Genomic DNA, 20,484 nt, shown 5'->3' on the forward strand with positions numbered 1-20,484 from the left:
TTTTCCTTCTCTCCCTCATTCTAGCCGTATATGCCGAGCTCAAACTATAAGGCGGTTACAACAAGATTGGACAGATGAAGAAACGAAAACGCTGAAAGATAGATTTTGCTCGGAAGAGATTTTGGAAAAGTTAAAGGGTTTATGGGAACTCTCTTCGGACCCTGAAATAATTACTGGCTGCCTGTCACAACTCCTCCATAAAAAGGCTGCTCGGGCCCTGAAACAAATGCCGCCAAAAATGCGTCCTTTTGATTATGATTGTAAACTTAGTAAGTTATGCCTATTTAGCTTATTAAATAAGGTAAAAAATGCCAATGGCCCAGAGCAACGACAAGAAGCCCTATCAACATTTAAATTATCTAGAAAAGTACACAAGGCTTTAGTAAGGAGAAAGAAAGTATTATGTGAAATTAAAGAGCAAGAGAAGTGTTTTCAAGCTTATATATCGGCCAGTCTGAAGGAATTCTGGAAGTATTTACGTGGGCCGCGTGACCAATCAAAAATAATCCCAGAATTTAACTCTTGGCCGACTTATTTTGAAGACTTGGAGAATCAAAGAAACTCAGCTGGCCAGGCACCCATCTACCCGCAAGTGTATACTGAGCCGATAGATGCAGTGGTCAGTGAATTCCCCATCCCAGAGCATTCTTACCAGCTAATTCAGGAAATATCAAAGAGTGAGCTAAAACAATACATCAAGAGCCAACGTGGAGGATCTTCGTCGGGTATTGATGGAATTCCGTCAATAATGTATAAGAAATTAATTGGGCCCCTGTTGCCAGTTCTATTAACTTCGTATAATGCGGTCCTGATTTCATGTAGTTGGCCAATATGTCGGTTATAATGCCGTTATTTAAAAAGGGTGACCGGATGAAGCATGGTAACTATCGACCTATTATTCTACTGCCAACAATTAGTAAATTTTTGGAAAAGGTTCTAGATGGTAGATTAGGGCTGTGGCTAGAAAAGAAATATATTGTCAGTGAGACCCTTGGAGGATGCTGAAAGGATTATTCAACTAAAGATCGTGTATATTATACTCCAGGCTCTTATTGGAAAACATTGCAGGGTAAATGGTAGGCTGTTTGTCGCGTTTTTGGACTTTCAAAAGGCATTTGATAGTATTGATTTGTTTTACTCCGTTATCTTGTTAAGATTGGCCTACCCAGGCCTTTTATTATGTTATTAATGAACATATATGAGATAACTTTATTTATGCTTTTTATTGTTAAAAAAGGTGAATCTAGGCCATTCAGAACCTTCAGAGGAGTTTGCCAAGGATGCACGTTGTCACCGAAACATTTAGTCTGTATATCAATGATTTTGCAGAGTTCCTTGAAAATAGATGGGCCCCAGTTGTAATACTCACGAATACCCTATTTTCTTGTTTGCTGTTCGTTTACGACACAGCTTTAGTGGCCAAATCAGCCGAGGAACTCCAAACTCTTCTGAATTTAACTGAAGCTTACCTAGAATTGAACAATGCATCTATGACAGGGATTTTCATCTTCCAAAGTAGGAAGCCCAATGGACCTCAGGATTATTCATTTACTTATAAAGATGAGGCAACAAAAGTGACCCCAAAGTATAAATATCTGGGATTCGTGGTCGCAGCAAATGGGAATTGGACTGAGCACATTAAATTGATGATTTCACGTGGTAAGGTAGCTGCTTGTGCTCTACTTAGACAAAAAAGTATCATGGGAATTAAAAATATGAAGATGTACAAGTACCTTTTTATGACTAAAGTCCTACCTGTTGCCCATTATGGCTGTGAGTTGGGGGGGACTACTACGGTAATACAGCTGGAATCTCTGCAGTTTATGTATTTTAAAAGAGTTATAGGCCTCCAAAATAATTTTAGTAGTTTGGTACTAAAGGGTGATTTGGGTTTGCAGGATCTGCGGCATATGAGGACTATACAAATGATTAAGTTTTGGTTACAGGTTACGTGCTTGCCTGATAACCGCTTGGCGAAAGCGGCCTACACAGAGATGTTGAGTATTACCAAAAAGGCAGCATGGCCAAACCAAGTTAAAGCCCTGTTGAATAATGCTGGTTCATCATGGGCACGGAATGAGGGGCAGGGTCTTCTAGGTAAACCTGATAATTTCCTCGGTAAGTTTGCATCGTGCCTTCGGGAACAAGAGATTCTAATTTGGCTAATGGGTCTGGAAAAGTCTAGTAGCCTGCATTTTATAGACAGATTAAAGATGTGTATGGAGAGGAGTTTTATTTGAAGCTGAATTTACTGTCGAGAACCCTTAAGTATTGGTTGCAGGTGCGGGCAAATTGCATACCTCTGTGTAAAGGATACTGGGAGTCTTATGATGAGGATAGCTCGGGAAGTAGGCGTGCCTGCCCCCTCTGTGGGGAGTTTGGGGATGGGATGGACCATTTTCTGAGGAGATGCCAAAGTTTGGTGAATTTTAGGAATAATTTTTTTCATGGTGATGTACCGCAATCCCGGGTGTTTTGGGGACTACTACGAAGGACCTAATTATTGCGTTAGGTTGTTTTATAAAGAATAGTCTGAAGGTGCGGAAAGAAGCTGTAGTTTAAATTTGTTGAGTGTTATTGTTCTTTTTTTATTGTTTTTTTCTTTTTTGTTGTTTATTTTTGTGTATATGGCCACTGGTTTTTAAATAAACGCATATGTATATATATATATATATATATATATATATATATATATATATATATATATATATATATATATATATATATATATATATATATATATATATATATATATATATATATATATATATATATATATATATATATATATATATATATATATATTTTTTTTTATATATATATATATATATATATATATATATATATATATATATATATATATATATATATATATATATATATATATATATATATATATATATATATATATATATATATATAAGTCACTTTTACTTAAATTTTGGCCATTTTTCTATCGTATTGAGATTTAATCTAAAGTTGATGGAAGTTGACTCCTCCTTAAAACTCCTAGGTCTTTACGCTGCAGTCAAAATTTAACATAAGAATGCTTCTAAATTAAACTACATTCTTGAAAAAAACACCCCTAAGAAGATTTTTATTGCTATGTATTTGAAATGCCAAACACGATTTCTTAGGTCTTGAAATGAATTATTTTCAAAAGGAGTGGAATTCATTTGACAAACCATTTTCCTGGATACCTTTTTTGCCTTTGTACCGAACAGTAAGATAATTAATACTACAAAAATTTCTATGGTAAGTGGTATTAACTCCATTAGAGACCATATTGCAAGCTTATTCTAAATATGTTCTTTCACATAAAGGGATGCTAGAGGGTAAATCCCCATCAATATTGATCTAGAGTCCTCTCAACAGAATTCTGAAAATGGGACGTAAAACAGCCCTCCCCCCCCCCCCAAAAAAAGAAAGAACTCCACTGTCCTCCAATCTTTTCTATAGCTGCTTCGCAACTAAGTAAAACTCTGTATGCTTCAATAATAATACGCACAAGTTCCGTATAACAACCGTTCATTTTGTACGGACTGTAAGCGTGCTTATGGACGAATGCACGACAGTGAGACTCAATGGCCTTTAAAATTTGAAGGCTGGGTAAATATACTAGCTTTTTGATGGCTCAAGATTTTTACTAGACAGAAGGGCCAAAATTTTGTGTGTGTGACGCAAAATGACGCACTTTTATGCGGTTTGATCTGAAATTGGGATGTTACATATATATCTTTGCTAGTTCTTAGCAAAAGACAGTTTCAAAGCTAAAGCATGGCGCGAGATTTTAGTGGGCACAATCAAGGCTGTTTTCAGGGGGGAGGTGGGAGGTATTGTGTTTGACCCTCACACCCACAAAAAACATTCCGACTCGAAGAAAAGAAACATAAATGCAAATCAACAGACTCTTGATGCGTTTTGTAAATTTGTGTGTACCCCCCACTCTGTATAAAAATCCTAGAAGTTCTCAGCCTCTCAAAATTATCAATATTTTTGCACAAGAAATTCGTGCAAAATAGTACTTAAGCTCTTCAAGAAGTGTTGATCAGTTATATCAGAAGTGTTGAAAATTTTAGTTTGCTTAGTTCAGAATTTGATTTTCTGGACGTGTGCCTACGTTCTGATATCTCTACTAAGAAAGGAGAAAAGGGAAACCACCAAATTTCTTAGCGGTCAAGAGCCCTTTAAGTTTAAGATGCACATGTAATATCGTTCCTCTACCTCAGCCCGAAATACAGAGAAAAATCACATACTCAACCAAAATCTCAAACAAAAACGGTTTGTAAATGTAGATGGCGGTACTTCCATGTCTGTGAGAAAATACTCCTTTGTGGAGTTTTTATTGCTCAAAATAAATATTTTCGTGACAGGATCAGAGAATTGTCGCACATCTCTATGTCAGATAGTCTTCTCTAACATAGAGAACAACCCTCCATCACATTGTAGGCTGTGTCTAAGGACAAATGAAAACCATCCTTATGGCATCAACCAAGAATTACCTGCAAATTTCCAACTTTTAATCTCACATTCATGAATCCAGCAAGAAGCTCATACCTCTCGTAAAAACAACGGAGGTTCTCTTGCCACTTTCTAACAATAAACTTAAATCTAAGAACTTAAATCTTGAATCTTAAGATTGTCGCTTGACATTACTGTGGGCCAGAGTTCTAGTTAGTGGCACGATGGCACGAGCACTTTTTTGAAGAGAGCACTATAGCTTCGATTCTCTACTCAAAGAAGGCCCCATCTCAATATTTTATTATGCTAATAATTTCAATAACTAGCTTAAAAGTTAATGAATCTTAATATTTGGAATCCCCTCAAAAATTAAAATATTTTGGTGTGTTTGTTCTTGCCAAATTTAGTTCTTGGAGTTTTCATTACTGTTGGCAGGGGTCATTCTTTACTTACAGTTCGTTACCATGAACTGTTTGACAATATAGCTTCTTCTTTTATGAGGAGTACCTACTTCTCCTTAGGCAGCGAATCTGAAGATCCAGTAGTTGATGATACTGTGTAGCAAGAGCTTGGTGTTGAATTGGGGTATGAAGAACTGGAATTACCTCCATAAATGGAGCTATGAGAATATGTTGGCTGCTCAGAATGATTCCCAAATTCATTATATAGTCTTTCACCGAATGAGTTATAACCTAAAATAAGGAAATTTTGCTTAATACTGTGTCCCTTCAAAAATATTCACTGTTTATTAAGTCCATTAAAGAAACAGTGGAGAAAAATCAAAAAGAGACACACTGGTGATTTCCATTTTGATCTGCCAATTATCTGATGAAAAAATGTCTAGAATATTATGGTGTCTACTATGGTAATGTCCTTAATATGTTTAATAAAAACCATTTTAGTAATAAAAGTAAAAAAACGTGTCTTTCTGGAAACTTTAGGTATTGAACTAAAACTTTAGGCAGAACTGGTAAATGTTAATCAGGTATCTAAACATTTTGGTTTTCAATATATTAATCCTCAAAATGGCATCAGTCGACATTATCATTAAATATAAAAAACACATATGGCTTTAAAAAAGTTATTGAATCACAGAAATAGATAATAAAACGAAATCCCGAACGTACCTGGATTTATATTAATGTTTAAATTATGTGGTGAATCACTACAACTATCAAGCGAATGCGTAAATAAAAAAACAAACGAGTATAGTGTAAATAGACAATCATGAGCAAAGACATACGGTAGGTGAATTTAGTAAGTATTCATTACAAAAAGTCACAGTTACCATCTGGAATAGTAAAACACTCCAAAAGGTAGGACCATACGTATACTCGTATTAGTGAAATACTTCAAGAAGGGTGATGCGCTCATCTATGAAAACTGGAGAGGCGTCAACTTACCGTCAGTGCCTAGTAAAACACTAGCCTTAGTCGCAACTACAACGCCTAAGAACAGGCCTAGATTCACACCTCAGGGAAAAACAACAAGGATTCACACCCGGTAGGCCTTTCTGCAATCTAATTTTCATTCTCATATTGATAGTGGAAGAGTCCTGAAAATGGAAAAAAACTATACCTACTCTTCATTGATTTTAAAAAGTTGTTCATTCTATTGACCATGATACTTAATGGATATTTTGAAAAATTATGGAGTTCCTGATAAACTAATTAAAATGATGCTTTATGAAGATAGTAAATACTCCATGCTCACATAAAATTGGGAAGCGCGTTTCCCCAACATAACATTAGGCACAAGCAAGGATGCGTCCCGTCCCTGTTCCTGATTTTTATTATAATGGAATATGTTCTGTGGCAGTCAGCCTTCAGTCTTCGGAGTAAAGATTAACTGCTGACAGATCTCTGGTCTGTAATTATCAAATGATATTGTTCTTTTTAAGGAGGTAAATAGTGACTGAAGTTGCAAGTCAGCGCCATATATGACAAGGTCACAGAAAGACTTATGACGAATCTCAGTAGCACAAAGAGCATGGCCATATCCTCTTTGCTGATGCCTAAATGTAAAGATAAAGTAACTTAGCAGGTCAAAGAGTATAAGCAACTAGGACTTGGACTGAATATGGTGGAGAAATAGCCAACGACATGGAGGAGAAAATTTGACAAATGACATCAGCTTCTAACAAGTTGGAATTCTTGGCACAGGAAAATGTTCCCTGCGCTTGAAGCTCCATCTCCGGAATTTTAATGTGATAGCAATAGATACTGAAAAAGAAACATCCAGCTGGAAGAACGTGTCCTAACCTTTGAAAATATGTGCTTTGGAGGTATCCTGAACAGATCACGACAGGAAAGCGGCTATAATAATTAAAAGTGAGACATAGGCCTATGCCATTTTGGTCGAAAATGATTTATAGATGTGTTATAGATAAACTAAGCACGAGAAATCTAAATTATAACCGGGTATATGTCTCTTGTTAGGTTAGGTTACGTATTTAATATATTTTATGCTTTACCCCCCCTCCCCCTAATGTACAAATATATAGCCCGAATTTGCTTCTAAACTGTCATGTATTCGTCCTATTTTATTTCATTTCATTAGCATTAACCAAACTAGCAGTATATAAACGAATACGTTTAACATAGGAGTACCAAGGATTATCTTATGGAGTTATAACAAGGGGAACTTGCATTTGTCTCCTTCTTTTGTCAAGAAAAAAGGAAACATACGCCACAAAATGAAATGATTTTAAATTCGGTCTGAATACTTAAATGTAATTTACACCACTGAAAAGTGCATAAAGAGGTAGTTTAGAATATGTTCACTTTATCCCTATTAGCCTGATCCTTCAGAGCTATCACAGCAGACAAACTTTTTTTCGTTTTTTTTTTGCTCTCTTGAAAAGTTACAGATATGGCATATATCGCACTTTTGATTATCACAGCCAAAAAGATTACCAACGTAGATTTTCGTTGGGAAACCGCTCAGTCATTTGTTACTGAACCTCTAAGGCGTAAGAGATAGATATCGGCCACGTCCTATGTATATCAGAGATTGAATACCAAACACAGCATATGAATTGTTCTTTGAGGGGAGGCGCAACACGGTCAACCGAGACACCATCTACGAGAAAAGTGTGACCAGGACCTGAGAAGTGTGGACTGTATCAGGAGGATGTCAAGGCTGCAGATTAGTTCAAATATGTCTGGTGAGACTTCTGAGAAACCGTATGCACCATTCCTGGCCTTAGAGGATCTAAGGTATAATAGTTGAGGAAGGCCTCATATGAATATCGTGGTAATATAGGTATACGATAAAGAACCAAACCAAATTAATCTTTATCTTTTTATCAGAGTCAACAAAATAGCATTGACTAAGTAAAGATTTAAATGCTTTCCATGTATTAACTTTTTACTTAATTTTATCCTAGGCAATTAGTACAAAGAGAAGGCCATAAAATCTTAAGAGGGGGTTGATATTACGGAACACTGCAAATTCATATTCCCCTTTTAGGTTTCCAAAATAATTGGAAGGCGACAAGCCCCCCTTTTTGCCCCAAATCCCTTTTGCCCCAGGAACTTTTGCAACTTCGCATGGCAGTAAATCAAAATTTACAGATAATCATTTTCGGAAAAGCTCCTAGGCCCAAGGGAGCCATACATTTTTATGTAGAGGGTGAGCGGTGGCATAAGTTGCGAGGGGTGGGAGCATTTTTGCCCTAGATCTCCCAACCTCTTGTCTTTCGAAGATAAATTTCTAATATTTATGTTGAGCAGTATCTATTTCTTGGTATCTTCATTGAAAAACAAATCGAAAAAATCCCCTCCCCCCATATTTTGAAAAATGCATTTTGCCACCTTCCCCTCAATTTTTGCAGATAGGGGTCATTGAGGCAAATGGTATTATGGGGCCAGAACATTAAGTCAAAACTATTTTTTCCCGGTTGGGGAAATGGTGATTTCCCGCCCTCCTCCCAAATAGGAACCGAAAATGGAAAAAGAAACTATTTCAAAATTCAGCCACAGGTAATCAATTTGAATGTAATATGGCTCCAAAAAAGTAATTTTCGTTAAGTTAAAGTAAAATAAAACTCATAACAAATTAAAGAGTGATGTAAAATTCAAAACATGGATAATCACTCTGCCTAAGTGACTAAAATTTGAAACGAATAAAATCTGGCATCAGCCTAGATTGCTTGAATGCTTCTATTGCTTTAATTAAAGTTCAATAGGACACAAGAAAAGCAGTCCACTAGTAATCACAAAAATTTTGCTAGCCCATTGATTTTCTAGATTTCAAACTAGTTTTAATTTTGTTGATCCGATTTCAAGAAAGCTTAATTTAATTTCCCACATGTCCATCGGAAATACTACAAGTCACGAGGGCTTATTGCTCATCTTAGGAATCAGGAAACATGGGCACCCATGAGTCGAATTTTAGGGGGGGGGGGCTTACCTGGTCTAATCTGCACTTCTAAGGCTGTATAATAGAAATCGCAAAACAGAAATACAAAAATATAAGACAGTATCATTAAGCCCATATGGGCTACCTTGTCAGGAAATATTGTTTGGACAGACTGAACTACTTGACAGTCATCAAAACACTAGTCTGATTACAGCTAGTTTATTACTTGAACAGGTCTGCTAAATTAGGAATAATAAATACGTAAATGTAAAGATAATTAAGCATCTTTAATTATCTCATAAAAGTATTGTAGATAAAAAAATGTCAGCACAGAATGCCTACCTACATTAGTCTTATCATCAAACCTATGGCTTCCTTAGTTTACTTTCCTCAATTATATAACGTTAAAACTAGGAAATGTGTTATTTTTCTTTGCTTACATTGCTTTGAAAAAAAAACCCTCAAAATTTACTGAAGACAACCAGCTGAAATTCGCTTCATTGATTTACTACTAGTTACTAGCTTGATTTTTAAGACACTCTTTAACTGTTAAAAAACCAACATTCACGTTTATATTTATTCAACTTAATAGGAAAGTTTAGTTGAATAAGACTTTCCGTTCAATTAATCCTTAATGAACCTTCATTTCCGTGGGAGCAAGAAGAGAAAATTTGTTAGAAAAACAGGATGGACAAAAAGGAAGGCCTCCTTAGCATTAATAAGGGATTTCTTTAGTCAAGAAGGAATTAGGGAGTGCTGAGTGAAATTATTTGCTTTCCCGTTGGAATATCTCAAAATTGTTCAATTTGTGTGGTGAAATTTAGATTGGAAATTAAAAAACATCGAGAGGATCAGGGCAACCTTTATTCATAAGAATTTTGCAATTCATGAAATTGAGCCTATTCATATTCCTTCACATGCAGGCATATGCTTCACACTTTTATGTTAATATTCCTAGGTAAGACTATGTTACATACAAGATGATTGATTTAAAATAGTGTTATATAAGTCTATTATGATTGCACTGAAAGACTGGATGCATAAATAGGACCCATGACACCCTTAACGCCAAAAAAGCTCCTTCTGAGTGGATATATCCTTTTTAATTGTATTTCTGTAAACAGGGGCGTAATTTGCCATGGAACAGGGGGGAAACAGCCCCCTCCTGACCTCATTTTGTCCCCAGACCTTGGTTTGTCTCCCAGCTGAAATTTAGTTTCTGCCAAAAAACTTGTCAAAACTAAGATAAGACTGCAGAATTCAAGCATCCAGAGAAACAGGTCCGTTTTTTTAGTATATATTTGGTACTCTAATGCTCTTTTGTCCTTTTTCACTGTCATTCTCACTTGATTTGGGAAAATGGCTCCAATTCCCCCTCCCCAAGGATTTTGATGAAATTACGCCACTTTCTGTAAAATAAATATACCCATGTTATATGTGATATGTGGGTCAGGTTTCATTCTGTTAAACGTAGAAATGCATTTTTTGATATGATTGATTATTTTTCATTTTTTTCTCCTCTTGGCTTTGTCACTTTTGCGAAAATATATTTTTGTTTAGGACAATTTACTTCTTCAATTTACATAACACGGGGCTTTTTATTATTTTCTTTGTAAAATTACAGTAACAAATAGAGTTGCTCGTTTACATCTTTTGAAACGAGGTCAGTAGAATGATAAGAAAAACGATAGGAAAAATGTAGACGTTACTACTAGGTAGGTTTTTCATATTAGAAATGATAAAAAAGTAACTGCGAAAAATAAATATCGGGTATAATGGTGCTTAAATAAAGCAAGCTCGCTAATAAGATAAAAATTGTAATAGAAAAACTTACTGCAAATGACGAAAGTTCCGTTAACACAAGAGATGAAAATCGGGATCTACAGACACAATGAAACATTATCAACTTTTGTGAAATTCAGAACAATGGTTCATTGACGATGTCATGATCATGTCATTGAAAAGTTAGTGAAATATTTTTCTTACCATACAAATGTGACCTAATAGGAGCCCCAAATGATTCGTTGTAAATGCCTCTACTGTAAGGTAGGTTACTCGCTGCAAAGTGAAAAGGGTTTACCCCAGTTGCCGGTAGCTTAGTACAGCATGGGCTGTTGAACTCGGACCCTGTCTCTACTTCTCCACTAATGGTTGATGGTGCTTCAGAAGAAGCAGGATTTGTGGTAGAAGATGGAGGCTGAAAGCCTTCAGTTGAATTCCCAGACCTAGAAAATACACTGAACTATGTTCGAAATCTCAGTATAGAAATGGGTATGATAAAGAAATGCGAAAATTTTGTTTTTATTGCAATAATTATATCAACGAGACCTTTTTTTTTTAATTTTGAAACTTTTTCAAGATTTAGACAGGATTGAGTCTATTAGTATTTTTTGCTCTATGCTGTGGAAAAAATTTTGATTTTTAGGCAAACAAGTAAAGATTAAAAAAGGCCGTTTGTTCGTTCGGTTTAGGTCAGGTCTTAAACAAGCAAATTTCTAGTCAAAACACGAAAAGAAGCTACCAAAAATTGTTAATAGAAATCGAAATTGTCAAGGATGTACAATCAAAGAGGCTGGCCAGTCAATTGAAGTCAGGATTGGAATTAATGGAATCACTGTTCTACGCTTATTGAAGAATTTTAAGTTGTAAAAGATTTAAATTTAAAACAGGTTAGCTAGGTTTTTTGTCATTATGAACAGCTTGACCTCTTATAAGACTTGACGAATTTACTTATATATATATTGAACTATAACTTTTCAGGTTACTAAGTAACCTGCTATGTTCTGCTAGGAAGTTGTCCCAATAAAATGGGTTCATTTTAATGAATCTGTCTACCGTATCTAATTGAAATAGATTTAATTTTTTTTTTTTAGTTATTTTGAATCAAGATAGTGTATAGCATGACTTGATAGAAAAAATTGTCTTGGTTGACTCCCATATTACCTTCCCACTCTGAACACAGGCACTTCTGGTATTTATAAATTTCGTGAATGTATCCACCGCAGTCATTTATGATAGATATTTTTGCTTGGTAGCTATAGACTTTTGCAACCCAGCTTTGGTTAAGTCTAGAATGGCCATTCTATTGAGGGAAAATTCCACTGGTTCATTGATATTTATAACGCGCAAAGACATTTTATGCTAACCTTTTATGCTAAGCATAACAATATAAACCACGAAAAAAGTATCTCACCTAGTCAAAATTTCCGGAGACTTAGTGGATTCTCTACTTGATATGGCAGGAGTTGACAACAATGGGCTTTCGGAACAACCAAGTATAGGTAAAAGCTGTTGACTTCCGTACGGCAATGACATCTATAATGAAAGAATCCCTGAATGATGTTTACGGCAAAATGCGTATATACAATATACTTAGTTTATGAATAATACTTAGCCTAACTAAAAATATCAAATACAAAAATAAATCCTAAATTACTAAATATTTAATTAACTCTTAATTTTTGCACGTAGAATCCCATTGCTAAATCTTAAGCGTACCGGGTATTACTTTATTTAGGCACGGAACACCGAAACAAAATATGAAACCTGTAGTTTAAATTTACTCTAAAATCTATATAATATTCAGGAAATAAAAAGAGTAACTTCGATTCAGAATAAAAGTCGTTTTGGTAGCGTTTGGCAATGACAAAAAACAATGAAAAAACAACAACATCTGCACAAGAAAGTGAACCCAAAACTATGCAGATTCTTATTTTATTTCCAAATAGCGTAACTTAAAAGTAACACAGCAAACTTTTTTTCAGAACTGTTTTCTTCTTGAACTCTCGCAAGTATAATTCGTAAATCCCGAAATACCCAAACTTCGATCCAAAAGTAAAAATGTTTTGGCATGTATATATATATATATATATATATATATATGTTATATATACAAGTTATATATAAAAAACATACAAGTTATATATAACTTGTGTTTTTCACAAGTTCTGGGAACTTCAGTCATGACATTGGTAAATATATGTATATATATATATATATATATATATATATATATATATATATATATATATATATATATATATATATATATATATATATATATATATATATATATATATATATATATATATATATATATATATATATATATATATATATATATATATATATATATATATATATATATATATATATATATATATATATATATATATATATATATATATATATACATATATTTACCAATGTCATGACTGAAGTTCCCAGAACTTGTGAAAAACACCCAAGGGGGGGGGGGGATAATTGGTTACAGAGCTTAAATTAGGAGGTCGGTGAAGTGTAGTAATAAAGGGTTTGTATTTACCTTATTCGACATTCGTCAAAACATATCAATGTTTTTTTCAAGCATTTGATTTTCATTTTGTTGACACTTTTATTTATGAAAGAAACAAGATGAGGGAGAATGAGGATATGAAAAGAGCTTTGTTGTATCTGGAGAAATCCCTCTGCTAATTATAACCAATGCTATTTCTGTGTATGTCACCAAAACTTTTTGACAAGTTATTCCTTTTGTCTCAGAGATCAAAAATTATTGGTTTAATTGCATTCTCTCATGGTAAATTAAATAAAACAAAGCAAAGACAAACTTTAAGAAAAATTGTGATAGTCTTCTTCTTCCAAAAAGCTATATCCTGGAAAGCGAATCTAAACAGTTTTCGCAAATAATTGAATAACCCCTAATGAGTTTTGTGATAATTGCCTAGAAATTGATGAAAGTATTCTTCTAGTACAGAAAGTTCTTCTAATACTACAATTTTTCTTTTTCTTTTTTTTTCTACCAGGGTTAGCAGGCTACCGCAATACCGCAGAGAAATTCTTAATGGCTCGTTTAAAAGCTATTGGTCATATCAATGTGATTTTCGTAAATTTGTTTCGATAAGACTATTTGTAAGTGCCATATGACACAAAGAAATGGCACTTTCTAGCGTCATTTTTCGAGCAGAAAGGTTGGGAAGTAAGAAAAAGGGTGACCTAGATAAGACATTTAACCGGAGGTTTAGAATAACCAACTTGTTTACCCCCTCCCATTCCCCTGACTAAAAGAGCAGGCAGGCAAGTGCAACATAGTGGACGGATATTTAATGGCTCATTTCATAGCTCTTGATCATATCTACGTACTTTTTGTAAATTATTCATAATAACGTCATTGTAAAGTACCACCTAGCACGTAAAATGGCACTTATGACCCCCATCTTGTATAAAAACCCCCTTCTCGGCACCATTAATGAGTGGAAACTAGAAAACATGTTAAAAACACATCTAGAGAAAAACATTTTCAAAATTAATTTTGGAATAACAACTGTTCAAGTTATTATCAAGCAGTTCATGGTAAAAAAAAAAAAACTGTGAGTAATGAGTGACGTGGCTCAATAGTAACTGAAACTCTTAAAAAACAGGATTTTGATACCAGTACATATCTAAAGAATCGACTTATTATGCAAATTCCAAATATACAAGTTTCATTGAGTTTAGTGTTACCCATTACAGGTAAGAGCCTGAAAAAATTTGCCTGATTTTAGAAAAAGGGTTAAAATCCTTAAAAGTCAAAGAATCTCAATGAAAATCACACAACCAGATTCAGCGTGTCAGAGAACTCTATTGTTGAGTTTTCAAAATCCTATCTGCAAAAATGTGGATTTTCGTATTTTTTAACAGAAGAAAGATCACGGGATGCATGTTAATTTATTTTTTTTTTCTCAGGAACATATCGACCAAGTGGTCCTAGAATATCGGGAGAGGCTCATTCAAACGGAAAATGAAATCTCCAGTGCTCTTTTTGAGTAACTTTAATTCCGAGGGCAACTAGACCCCTCTCACTCTCAATCGTTCTATCAACATTTTGAGATAGCCGTTAAGTTCAACATTGTTGAAAGGCCCAAATACCTATGCCTTTGGAGATAATGTAATCCCTCGGAGCCCCTGAGAATAGGTCTTTAAGTTATAAAATCTCCCATTGTTTACGTATAGTATTTGTTATTGGGAAGTACGCATACATTTTTCGGGTGGGAGGACGAATTCTCTGCTGGGGGATTTTAAACTGGGAGAAATTTCCATAGGGAGGGAGGTTTCCGGGGTTGAACCGTTCAGGGAAAAATTTTCACTAGGAGAATTTGCCAGAATTCCTATACACAGTTCTTTTTATATGTCTTGCTTTCTGTTTGCTGACTCGGTTTTACGCGTGGAGATGTTAATGGTAATTGTCTGGGATAAATTTTCACCGGAATTGAATTGTCTAAAGGATGTTTCCGTGGGGAGGAGGGATTTTTTTGTGGAGGTGGAGTCAGATTTCCTGGCACTATTTAAAAAACGATCGGAAATTTTAAAAACAAGTTTTTTCGACTGAAAGTAAGGAGCAATGTTGTTACTATCCAAAATGTTTGGGGTGGTGGGAGGAGCAAAAGATTTCACCGACTGTCCGAACATAATGTCCATTTCGAATATAATCCGTAAAATCACTGCACGAGTTGGTAAAATCGCTGCATTTACCAACCGAGATTTAGATTTTAGTACATATCATGTCACTATTTTAATGCTGTAAAATCATAATCTGTAAAATCACGGCAGGAGTCGGTAAAACTGCTTCGTTTACAGACCAAGTTCGAAATTTCTGTAGATGACATGTCAGTACTTTTGTGGTCTTCATTGAACCGAATAAAGAATTTTAGCGGCGTCGTAAACATCGAATTTTACCGGCTTGTTTTTTTTACCAAGTGACCAAAAATATTGGGGAAGGGTGCCCCCCCCCCCATATGTGACGGTCCTGGTAAGGAGAAACATTAAAACTTAAAAGGAACATAAATTATTACGTATATGACGAGTGTTGCCCTCTCTTCAACACCTCGCTCCTTATGCTAAAGTTATAATTTTGTCCCAATTCTTTTGGGAACAACACCGGAAACAAAAGGATCGTTTAATTAGAACAGCAAGAAGCTTCTTTCAAAGTACTAAAAAACTTAACCGTGAACAGCGAGGTGTTGAGGAGGGGGCAACATCTCTCATACACGTAATAATTTATATTCGTTTTAAGTTTTAATGTTGCTCCTTACTTTCAGTTGAAAAAACATGTTCTTACTTTCAGTTGAAAAAACTGTTTTTTAAATAATCTTAACAGTAAATATTTATTACGATACGAATTTTTCGAAAATTTTGAAAGAGAGTTTCAAACGCTGAAATGTCTTTTTTTATTCTGTTTATTTCTCCAGCACTAACAGACCGAAGCTGAAACTTGAAGGAACATAAATTATTACATTGCAGCTTATGCTACATATGTCTAAAAAACCTGTTCGAATAAAGTGACTCGTGTTATGTCCTTATATTCAGAGTTCCGAAAAACTACCAAATTACTAAGAACTGAGATTGCTGGAGTTTCTTAGAGAATTAATGTTGCACACTAAAATATATTTATTTCATGGCTGGTGAAAGACTATTCAGAGTCACATAAATAACGTTTTTATTTTCTACAAGCTACTTGAGGACTTTTCTGCTCCTAATCTAGTTTTGTTGCCTCGGTTTTGTGTTTTCAGCAAAGCACTAGTTTTTCCGATTTCTTTGAATATAGGAAGTGTCATGAGTCATTTTATTTGAACAAGATAAGCATATGTTTTTCGAACTAACTGTGAAGCACAGTGGCGGATCCAGGATTTTTTTTTCGGGGGGGGGGGCAGAAAAGATTTATCGGATAGACTTGCGTAACAAACAAGTTTAATTAACGCAAACTTGCATTAATTAAGTAAATTACACTACTTTGAACTATGTTAGGGAGGGCGCACCCCCTCACCCCTCCCCTAGATCCACCACTGGTGAAGCAATAACATTTATTCGTTTCAACTGCGTTCTGCGCTCGCTTAACTGCACTCTTTACTTCAATCAGAATTTTTTTTTTAATTATATTCGGCTTCGGTCTCTTATTTATGTGCATGTTTCTGGTGAAATTTAACTGATTTAAGATCTGGCACCAAATTTACTGAAATTTTTGTATACCTACCGCAGTACTACCTTTCTAATAAAATAGAATGCACTGTTTCAACACTAAAATGTATTACTAGAAAATAAAGCACAGTTCTAAAACCAGCTTTTCATGGGGTGCTTTGCGTGCGAAACGTGCATTGTCACACGCTTTAGCTTTGATCTAATTTAAAATTATCTGTAAATTTTTACTTTGTTAGGAACACACTTTTAAGACCTTCAATATCTGTAAATCAATGCTATTTATTTACAGAAGACGGTGAGGATTATAACATCGTAGCTTTTATTTCAACAATAGGGTCCTCAAAATCCCAGTTTTTTAGACCTCCCAAAACTCTTTTCTCCCAGGATTGTTGAATCAAGTTCATATTGAAAGAATAGAATATAAAAAAAAATGGTAATCTTCAACCCTAGATTGTAATACCTAAACTGTCTCATTGCATGATTATTTCTGTTTGAATTGTTTTTACGTTTCGAACATAATAATGCATATTCTTGAGTTAAATGTCACATTTTTTCATCAGAGAACCTGTGAAAATGTGGATCCCCCTTCTGAAACCTAAATTTAATCTATAAAATAAATTATTTAACTGTATAATAGGCTGTATTAGAGGCTTGACCTATCAATTCTTTAATAGGTCAAACTAGACGTATTTTGTCTAAGCTATTGATAACTCCTAATATTTTTTGTTTCTGGTTTCTAAGCAGAATTAACTGCATGCATCGCTAGATCACTAAAACCACACTTTTTCCTTCTTTTTCAGTCCAGAATAAGAAAAAAATAAAAAATAAAAATCCTACATTTTGTCTTTCAATCTGCTAATTGTTACTCTTCTTAGAAAAAGGTACCATAAAAGTCCCCACCCTGTTTTTATATGTACTGTACATTTGCGAAGATAAAACCTGCTAAAATAAAGAGCAAAAAGGAAGTGCAGGTGGCAACACCGATATAAAGATTCTGAGATTATTCCTTTCCTGCAAAAATTTTCCCTTCTTATACTTTTTTCTCAAGTAAACTACTTTTGCACATTCTTCTTCACGAGCAATTATTAAGTAATTATTAAGTTATTAAGTAATTATTAATTAATAATAATTACTTATTTAGTTATTAAGTTATTTAGTTTAGTTATTTAGTTTAGTTTTGTTATTAGTTTGTTTAGTTATTAGTTTATTTATTTACTTATTTAGTTTAATTATTAAGTACTTATTTAGTTATTTAGTATTTAGTAATTAGTTATTAAGTAATTATTAATTATTAAGTAATAAGGTAAGTAATTATTGTAGATATTTATGATGAAAACCAAAAAATGCTATTTTAGAGGTCTAATAAATATCAATTGCAGTTTTCTTTTTAGCAAAAAGCTAAAATATAACTCAACATCTTTGCGAATGTCCTAGGTGATCTAGGATAAATCTAGATGTCCGAGGTATTAATCAGGGGCAGTTGAAGGAAAAAGTCCGTCAGTGTTTTGATCTCAAACTGAAACAGCTTAACTCTGCAGCAATTTTATTTCTAGCCTGATTAGTTAACTTATTTCTTAGTGCGAATAAATGAACAAAAATTTTGACACAAGACTACAAATCAATACTATATATATACATAGCTAAACATACTTAATTTTATGAATAAAGAAATCATTTACCTGGTTTGGATGACCAGTTGGATGTAACATGCTTGAAAACATTGGAGCAACAGTACCTGCTGCCTCAATACTACATCTAACAGAAAGATTTATGGCAGCTCCGTAAGAATATGCATAAGACATGCAATTTGATGAAGCCGCCCGTCCAGGTCCTTCGTAGTACAAGGTAGAGCTTTGATAAAGGGAATATAATTAGAAAGATAATTTTCTAGATTCGTTCAAAATTATTAATATTCGTTTGAAAAAGTGACTAGAAAATGCTCTAGAGAATGACAATAATCAATTTAGTACTATTTAAAAAAATATATGTTTCGAAAAATATTTATTTTTTTGTGGAGTGGCCATGAATGAAGTTTCACTAAAGTTGCAGATTGTAACCAAATTCCTTGAAGGTGTGGCACCATCAGCAATTTGAAGGCATGATATTTTATTGTGCAAACAAAACACCAAAATAGTAGCACAAATTGTACTGTTAAAGGAATTTTGCTTCTAAAAGTTTTGCAAAAACTTTACTTTCAGTAAACGAAACAAAGTCAAAACTTTGCTCAAATCCAACGAAGCTTGAAACGTTGAGTAAAGAGAGGCACGTGTTGATAGACATGGGAAATAAAGACGAAGCTTTTGCTAGGAATATATCATTAAAATTTCAGGGAATCTACTTTTAATACTGATGTAAAATATATGCGGGATGTTGGTGACGATTATACCATCAAAGTCTAAATGTTGGAACCCAAGGCAGAGATTTTGAGTCTTTATCTATACAAAATGAGATTTCCGACACATCCAAGAAGGATACCAAACAGGTAGAGTTCATAAAGAAAGATACCGTACCGAACACGAACAACGAACTGTAGAGTTTCGAAACGGGACTCATTCAGACAGAAGTACAAGTTCTAGCGTCTCTTTCAAACAGTTTGTGGTATCAAACTGTAAGTAAGGAGCGAACCGGCTTAATAGTAACCGAAACTCTAAAAAACGGATTTGATACCAATAGATACATCAAAAGAATCAGATTTTTATGCCGATTTCAAATATATAAGTTTCATCAAGTTAATTCTTACTTATCAAAAGTTACTGAGAAAATTTGCCTTATTTTCGAAGAAAGGGGTAAACATCCCCTAAAAGTCATAGAACCTTAATGAAAATCACACCATCAGATTCAGCAGGTCAGAGAACACTACTGTAGAGGTTTCAAGCTCCTATCTGCAAAAATGTGGAATTTTGTATTTGTTGTCAGAAGACAGATCATGGATGCGTGTTTATTTGTTGTTTTTTTTTGTTTTTTTTCCTCAGGGGTGATCGTATCGACCAAGTGGTCCTAGAATATTGCAAGAGGGCTTATTCAAACAAAATTTAGAAGTTTTAGTGTTCTTTTCAAGTGACCGAAAAATGGAGGGCAACTATACCCCTCCCACGCTCATTTTTTGCAAAAATCACCTGATCAAAATTTTGAGATAGCCATTTTTTCAGCATGGTAAAAATATATAATAAGTATGTCCTTGAGGATAGTAGTGGGGCCTCCATTGGTTCTATGACAGCCCCGTCCCTTTTCCCATGACAGCCCTCTGACGTCACAACACCCCTATCCCTTTTCCTGTTACAGCCCTCTGACTTCATGACACACCCTCACTGGTTTCTGTGACAGCCTTGGCATGATTCCCACCCCTGGCAAAATTCACATGATAAGCCCCTTTGTTTTCCTATGACAGCCCTCTGACGTACCTAGAGGATCAAAAAATTCAATCGACTTCATTGTTTGAAATATGCACAGCCAATGACCCGTCAGCACAGTCGACGGACTGCTATTAACAATAATTAAGCTATTGTTGACACTTTGAATTTTTCCAAGAAAGTCCAAGGGTAGACAATAGGATTTGTACTGCGACATGTAGGGATCTATATTAAATACATTGATTATTTGACTGGTGTTCATGGCGCCAAGTCTAGTAGAACACTGCCTTCGGGAGTGATTTCCCAATAGGCTTCATATTGATTTAGTGAGATTAGTGCAATACTCTCAGGCAATGGGTCA

At 34.5% G+C, this 20,484-nt stretch overlaps 1 protein-coding gene across 1 annotated transcript in view; it reads right to left on the reverse strand.

Moving 5' to 3' along the window:
• LOC148946908 (uncharacterized) overlaps nt 1-20,484 on the reverse strand; it is a 161,400-nt gene that overhangs the window by 10,971 nt on the left and 129,945 nt on the right. The window contains exons 7-10 of the mRNA XM_089097187.1: nt 18,453-18,624; nt 12,017-12,138; nt 10,810-11,048; nt 4,973-5,153 (exon numbers count right to left, since the gene is read on the reverse strand). Of these exons, the coding sequence (XP_088953313.1) occupies nt 4,973-5,153; nt 10,810-11,048; nt 12,017-12,138; nt 18,453-18,624 (714 nt within the window). The remainder of the gene's footprint in view (nt 1-4,972; nt 5,154-10,809; nt 11,049-12,016; nt 12,139-18,452; nt 18,625-20,484) is intronic.

Source organism: Artemia sp. Qi Xiang Cuo, chromosome 11 (genome assembly GCF_049724085.1).
Source record: "Artemia sp. Qi Xiang Cuo chromosome 11, ASM4972408v1, whole genome shotgun sequence".
NCBI classification, from domain to species: domain Eukaryota; kingdom Metazoa; phylum Arthropoda; class Branchiopoda; order Anostraca; family Artemiidae; genus Artemia; species Artemia sp. Qi Xiang Cuo.